This window comes from Bidens hawaiensis, unplaced genomic scaffold (assembly GCF_021521415.1).
Source record: "Bidens hawaiensis isolate Kalapana, Puna unplaced genomic scaffold, B.hawaiensis_p1.1 tig00035896_1, whole genome shotgun sequence".
NCBI classification, from domain to species: domain Eukaryota; kingdom Viridiplantae; phylum Streptophyta; class Magnoliopsida; order Asterales; family Asteraceae; genus Bidens; species Bidens hawaiensis.
Window position 1 is genome coordinate 163198 of NW_027496243.1, and position 7449 is coordinate 170646.

The 7449-nt window shown below is 34.3% G+C and overlaps 1 protein-coding gene across 1 annotated transcript; it reads left to right on the forward strand.

Moving 5' to 3' along the window:
* Nucleotides 1-3173: 3173 nt before the first annotated feature.
* LOC143587818 (actin-depolymerizing factor 5-like) lies at nt 3174-5835 on the forward strand. Its single transcript, XM_077068997.1, has 3 exons — nt 3174-3288; nt 3544-3803; nt 5565-5835. The coding sequence occupies exons 1-3, from the start codon at nt 3268-3270 to the stop codon at nt 5713-5715; spliced, it is 432 nt and encodes a 143-aa protein (XP_076925112.1). The 5' UTR covers nt 3174-3267; the 3' UTR covers nt 5716-5835.
* Nucleotides 5836-7449: the final 1614 nt, after the last annotated feature.

The window sequence follows — 7449 nt, forward strand, 5'->3', positions numbered from 1 at the left end:
GATTTGACCTTCGGGGGTCATACCTTAATCGTGGGCTAGGCCAAGAAATATAGCAATGTACCTTATGCGTGATGGAGAGGTGGTCAACCTCTTGGTCACTGAACCTCTTACTAGAATCCTTCATTGTTATTTAAAACTTGGAAAAGGGAAATGCTAAAAAATACATTATCCTTAAATTAATAATAATAATAAATCGAAATAAATAAGTGATCAGATAGATATTACCAATTTCAGGAACCTTGACCCTTGATGGATGCTTGATTTTCTAAGGATATTGGATCCTGACTAGAAAAAGTATTTCTTGAGATGGATAGCATTCCATACTCTTGGTAACCTGTTGCCTTCCATAGTTAGTAAATGATATGCCCCTTTTCCAGCTTCTGACTCAATCAAGTAGGGACCTTCCCACTTAGGAGCTAGCTTTCCATCGTCCGGATTAGTTGTATTTTGGAAAGTTTTCCTCAAGACTAGATCTCTTTCTTGAAATCTTCGAATCTTGATACTCTTGTTGTATGTCCCAGCTACCCTTTGCTGATACAATGCCATTATGATATTGGCTAGATCTCTGAGCTCTTCAACAATATCTAGGTCTTTGAGAAGGATTTCATTATTGGCTTGAGGATCACAGATGTTTGTTCTGGCATTGGGAACCACCATCTCCGTAGGGATTACTGCTTCTGAGCCAAACACCACGGAGAAGGGTGTTTGACCTGTCGCATTCTTTGGTGTTGTTCTATCAGCACAAAGAACATAAGGAAGTTCCTCTGCCCACTTGCCTTTCTTGGATCCTAGTTTCTTCTTCAATTTGTTGATGATAATCTTGTTACTTGACTCTGCCTGGCCATTAGGTTGAGGATGAACTGGTGTGGAGGTAATCATCTTGATGTCCCAGCTGTCACAAAAGTTAGTGTTTCTTTTCCAGATAAACTGGGAACCATTGTCACAAATAATTTTCGAAGGAATACCAAATCTAGTAATAATGTTTCTTTTAATGAAGGATATCACCTCTTTTTCGCAGACTTGTACAAAAGCTTCTGCTTCTATCCACTTTGAGAAGTAATCAGTCATGGCGAGCATGAACACTCTTCCTCCTGGTGCTTTAGGTAGCTTACCCACAATATCTATGCCCCACTTCATGAAAGGCCATGATGAGGATATAGGATACATAGGCTCTGCTGGCTGGTTCAGAATGTTTCCGTGCCTTTGACATGAGTCACACTTCTTTGAATACTCCATGGCGTCTCTCTTCATAGTTGGCTAGTAGTATCATGTTCACAGAATCCTAGAGAATAGGGCTCTGCCTCCAGTGTGATTACCAGAATCATCTTCGTGAAAGTCTTTGAGCACCTATTGGACTTTCGGTTCTTCAATACACCTCAAGTATGGATCTGCAAGAGATTTCCTATATAGAATATCATGTAACAAAATGTATTGTGATACCTTAAGTTTGAAGGATTTAGGATTTTCTGTTGCGGGAATTTCCCCATCTTGAATGAATTTCTTGATTGGGAGGATCCATGATCCTTGATTATTTGAGGATAATGGATCCCATAGCACAATCTCTTTGTTAGTTGTTATCTCCATGACTTCTTGCTCTCCTATTGTTGGTGAGAGTATATGGATGATCGGGATCTTCATAGCTTCTAGAATCTTCAAAGATGAAGCTAGATTTGCCAAGGCATCTGCCCCAGCATTTTCTTCCCTTGGTACCTGTATAATACTAAAAAAATGAAGAACTTTGACAGTTCTTTTACAATGTCTATATATTTGGTTAGTTTTTCTTATTTAATAGCATATGGGCCATTAAAGTGGTTAGCTATCAATAACGAATTTATATACACTTGAAGATACCTGATCCTCATTTGTTTAGCCAATTGCAAAACTGCGATCAAAGCTTCATACTCTGCTTCATTATTTGTGTCTTGAAACTCACAAGCTATGGACTGGGGTATTATGTCCCCATGTGGCGATTTCAGTAGGATACCCTCCAGGTCTTCTCAAGGAAGTAAGGTATAGTATCCCTTAACTTGTTTAAGTTTGTTTTTATACATTAGGCGAATATCCAAGTTATTATCATTCAAACCTCGGTCATGATTAGTTTAAGAAGTTATAATGAATGTTTTAAGCATATATAAAGTCTTATGTAACACCCCGGCTAAAGCGAAATACGCCCGGGTGCGACATATAGTTGGTTCAAAACATGTGTGACACTTTTATTCATACCTCTGGTTAATTTAAGTCTTCTGACATTTGTTAAGTCTCCTTGTCTATATAGTACATTGTTAATGAGGAGTTGGTAACACTTTATGGGGTCAAGTATACTTAGAAGCAAAGTATGCTATGGTTAATCAAGCTTATGTACTATATGGGTATATATTCTACCACCTCCCCTTGACCTTGGATCGCGTTTACCTCCTCCACAATTCTGTCGATGATTAAAGTGTTGGAAGCTGCTATGGTCGTAGCATTAGTTACAAGTGAGTGTGTCCTAGTGCGCGTTCGTGTCTTACGAGATCAAGAGTACATCTATTAGTCAACCTTGCTCGTGTATGACTGGATATTCTTGTGACACGTGTCAGTTTATGGTTAAACCTTACAAGTTTTTTCCCTCAAAAACTAATATCTTACCCTAATACATGTCCATGATTTACCATTATTTCCCATATTCAAGCTTTGAAATAAATCTTCAAATCTTGCTTCCCTTGTAGAAACCTAACTCAGAAGAGATATAAAATCTGATGGTTACCAAATCCTGTTACTTGTTCAACGAAGAGAAGAAACGTGTTACAATAAAACAATGTAAATAAAATCGAATATTAGGTGCAAATTTCACGAAGCAAAGAAAACATTGTTATTAGTTATTACATACAAGTGTTTGAGCAAAGTTGTAATTAATTAACTACAACCACAATGGCATTTCAATAATATAACATTCATATAAACTCCTAATACTCACAAACATTAAATTACTAAGCAAACTTGATTAGAAAAGTGTTAATAAAAGGATATAATAGAGTCGAATATTAGGTGCAAGTTTCACGAAACAAAAAAAAAATATTGTCATTACAACCAACTAGTGTTTGAGCAAAGTTGTAATTAACCTCAACCACAGTGGCATTTCGATAATGTAACATTTATATAAACTCCTAATATTCTCAAACATTAAACCACCCGCCACAATCTCCACCTCACAATTTTTTTTCTCACACTAACAAAGTAACACCACTGTAAATCACACGCTTCTCTCTCTAGAAACAACTTCCCACCATGGCTATGGCTTTCAAGATGGTATATATTCCTCTATTTATCCTTTTAACTTACAAATTAAACATCAACATATGTGTGTGTAAAAACATTTTTTTAACAAACTCTTTTAGACTTTTAGATTTTCTAGAATAAATGCTGTTTTCTAGGATTTGATCACTTGGAGGGTTTGATCAGTTAACTTTTATTTATGAGACACACCACCTGAGCACGATAAACAAAATAAAATAATAATTTTCTTATTTAATATGAAACAAATGATTTAATTAATAATCGCAGGCGACGACGGGGATGTGGGTGGCGGATGAATGCAAGAGTTCGTTCATGGAGATGAAATGGAAGAAAGGTCATCGGTATATCGTGTTTAAAATCGATGAGAAGTCGAAGCTGGTGACTGTTGATAAAGTTGGTGGTGCCGGAGAAGCATATTCCGATCTTGCCTCCTCTCTACCAGATGATGACTGCCGTTACGCCGTCTTTGATTTCGATTTTGTCATAGTCGGCAATTGCCGAAAAAGCAAGATCTTCTTTATTGCATGGTTAGTCACCACCCATCTCTTTATTCTATATTCTATATATTATTCTTTCTAGCGTATTAGTTACTACTCTAAAGATTATGTTTGGTTTATGAAAACAAAAAATGGTTTATCATATATAATGTCGTGAGCTTTCTCAGTTTTTGATTATATGAAATTAGAAAACTTCATGCGTAAGAATATTTTAAAAAATATGTTGTTTTAAGAGTTGTTATATCTAGTTCTTAAATATTAGAACTGTATAGACGAGCAAGTGTCAACTGTAAAATTCACATATATAAATATCAAACACGTACAAACATCTTTTTTGAAGATATACAATTTGGAGGTGGTATTTTCCATGCAATCTTAATGTTACCATGACTTAAGTAAATACTATCAGTTTAGGCAAAGCTTGTTTCATATGGAATGACTAAGAGAAGTGGCTTGAACTCGTCTAGCTTTATTAGTGATGTTCAAGCCTGTTTCCTTTAATGATTTTTAGGTTTAATTGTAAATAAAAACTAAACCCTTCAATGTTAAAATTATATATAGTACTAATTTGGTTTTATGATTTGAGCTTTTGGATCCTATAAAATATGTGACTTTAAACTTTTTAGATCAATCTTATCCTCAAACGGTTCGGTATGGTTTGTAAGAAACCTACAAAACCAATTACTTTTTCACCAGCTAGTTTTACTACTTGAACTCTGAACTCGATCCTTGATTCACCCATGCAACAAATTATAACACATATCTCACATATGTAATATATTATTTATGAAAAAGTAGTGTTTTGCGTCGGGCAGTTAGGTATAATTCGGGCATTGGTAAAAGTGAAACCCAAGCATTGTAGGTCCCGGCTTTGAGGCGTTAAGTCGACACGAATTCGGTCAGTTTTGGTTGTGGGCGTGAACCAAAACAAAAAATAAAAAAACAATTTATAAACTGAGGTGGACCAATAGGGTGGCGTCAGTCAGTCTAGCTCGGGCGTTGGTAAAACTCTAGCCTTGTCGATCCTGGACGTTTAGGCGATGAGTCTACACAAATTTTTGTCGGTATCCGTCGCGTTCATTACGGTATCAGAACTGTATAAAATAAAAACAAAAATGGTATTCGGTGAGTTTTCATTCCTTTACAAATACTAAAACAAAATGTGATGACAGTATGCAAATTCGTTCGGTTTCACACAACACAACTATCTGATTCACGCCAATGTTGATGTTAAAAGACAAACCATTCTAACATACACAAAAACATAAATAACACACTTACAAATGAAACCCACATTTGCGGCATCAAAATCGAAGATTCGAACTTAGGTTCTAGACCAGTACAAGCATTTACCCATAATAACAAAACCATCCGGTCAACACCAATGCATATGCTAGATATCAAAACCATTAGTACATATAAAAAACAGATATAGCACACTTGATGTCACTAAAATTCTATCAACGTAATGAATACTAAGCGGCACTCTTAGAAGTTAGAAATATTGTTATCTTTCAATTCGATTTAAATATATATATGTAAATATTTGAAAAAGAAAAAGGTTAATAATCCTACTTTAAATAAAGGTGTGGAAACGTATGAATAAGGGAAAAAGACAACTGACTTTGTTGCAAAAAAGTGCAAATGAGATCATATTGGACCATGTAGCTAATTCCATAACATGATTACAAGTTACAACTATATAGCTTGCATTGATTTTCCACAAGTAATTATTATTATAATTTTATCTATTTACTCATCATTAACTTATATTCTTATAAATGTATGTAGGGCTCCTAGTGCATCAAAAATAAGGGCAAAAATGTTGTACGCAACATCCAAAGATGGAATAAGAAGAGTGTTGGATGGCATTCACTATGAAGTTCAAGCAACTGATTCAAGTGAGATGGGGTTTGATATCATCCAAGATAGAGCAAAATAATATCAACAAAACCCATCATACCCCACTCCTACCCTCCCATCATAATATATATTGTCTAATAATCAATCACACCTACTAATTATCATCATGTTTTTGGCACCTTTTATATGTGTTGAAGTCTCTTCTATTTTTTTTCCAAATTGATTATTTATCGAATCGACCAATTCTATTATGACTTGTGCTTTGTACGGTAAAAGAGGCAGTTTCTTTGAATTTGATCCCCGTGACTGACTTAACGTTTTTCTATCGATCGATTTCATAATGTTTTCTTCAAAATGATGTATGATCCGTACATGATCATCCAAAAGTCTTCGAGTTTGATAATCTTCAACCGTGACAGAAAATCATAGAGGCAAACAAAGTATTTAATTGTATATGCATCAATACAATTAAAAGGGCCTGTGGAAATAATTCCGTCACATAAATATTAGCAGCCATCACTTGCACCGCTAATTATTCAAGACGAAAGTTAACTTGCGAGTAATATTGGAGACTATAACTTACATTACATATTCTGAGACGAATTTACGACGGATATGCTACATGTAACTTGGTGATGGAATGGTTTTTGATGGAATATTCTAGTATCATGATGCAATTGATTTGCGATGACAATTTTTTGCGACAAATTGTGACCGATCTCAGTCTTTACAATCTCTAACAAATACCCTCTATGTAGTAGGGTGTCACAAGGTCATAGCAAAATATTAGTGATATATAAAACCAAAACTGTTCAAGATGTCATTGTCACGATAGTAATTATTTTAAATTCGACGGCAATTTTAAGTTTAAATCCTAACAAAATGACTTCGTTAAATAGAAAAATAGCAACCTTTTTGAACTCCTCTATTTTCAAATGTTAACTCACATCGCAATGTACTTTCATAGAATTATTATTATTATCAAGTCTAATTTAGGAACATGTAGTATAAAGATTTTCTTTTGTTAAATATCTGACAGTCACACAACTAACTCAAAGTAAACACCATAAAATTCTATTATATCATTGTTCATGATCTAAGAACCTAAAAACACTAAGTGAGAAAGTCCTCATCTAATGCATGTTTATACAAATAAGCGTGAAATTTATACAACTCCACCATCTGTTAGGGGTAGTCATGATAGGTTAAATGAATTGATTAATTGTTATCCGTAACCCAGATGACTTTTTTTTTAAACATAAATGGAAAAAAAATGGTTAGGATTTTTTAGTTTTTTTTGTTCGGATTCCCATGTTAAGCACTTAACAAAGTAATCAATTAGCACCAAATAGGAATCAACCTCGAGTCTTATTTCTTGTTTGCCATAACTAATCAAAAAATATTAATTTGTGAATTTATATAGAACCCTAATTGTATAGTAGGTTAGGCTAGTCGTAGTGGGGCGATTAAAACGGACGACGGGGCGATTTTGGAAAGGAACACCCCCCCGGTGATAGGGATATTTATCGCCCATTCTGCATTTTGTTTTGTTATTTTAATGGTATGTGTGATATATATATACACACACACACATCTACATCTACATATTAAAATAAAGTAAAATAATTGTAGACACGTGTCAGTTTGTGGTTAATCTTTACAATTTTTTTCCCTCCGAAACTAATATATGTACAATCTATAATTATTACTTTCCTTTTACACTCCATTTATATTATATATGTAACATGATTAAATTATTCACTTTTCATTAAACTCTATTTAATTATATCTATACACTTTTATAAAAAACAAA

Bases quoted from the DNA above. Each gene is read 5' to 3' on its own strand.
- LOC143587818 (XM_077068997.1), top strand. From the start codon at position 3,268: ATGGCTATGGCTTTCAAGATG. The intron at 3,289-3,543 runs GTATATATTCCT...TAATAATCGCAG, and splicing joins TGGCTATGGCTTTCAAGATG to GCGACGACGGGGATGTGGGT. The intron at 3,804-5,564 runs GTTAGTCACCAC...AAATGTATGTAG, and splicing joins AAGATCTTCTTTATTGCATG to GGCTCCTAGTGCATCAAAAA.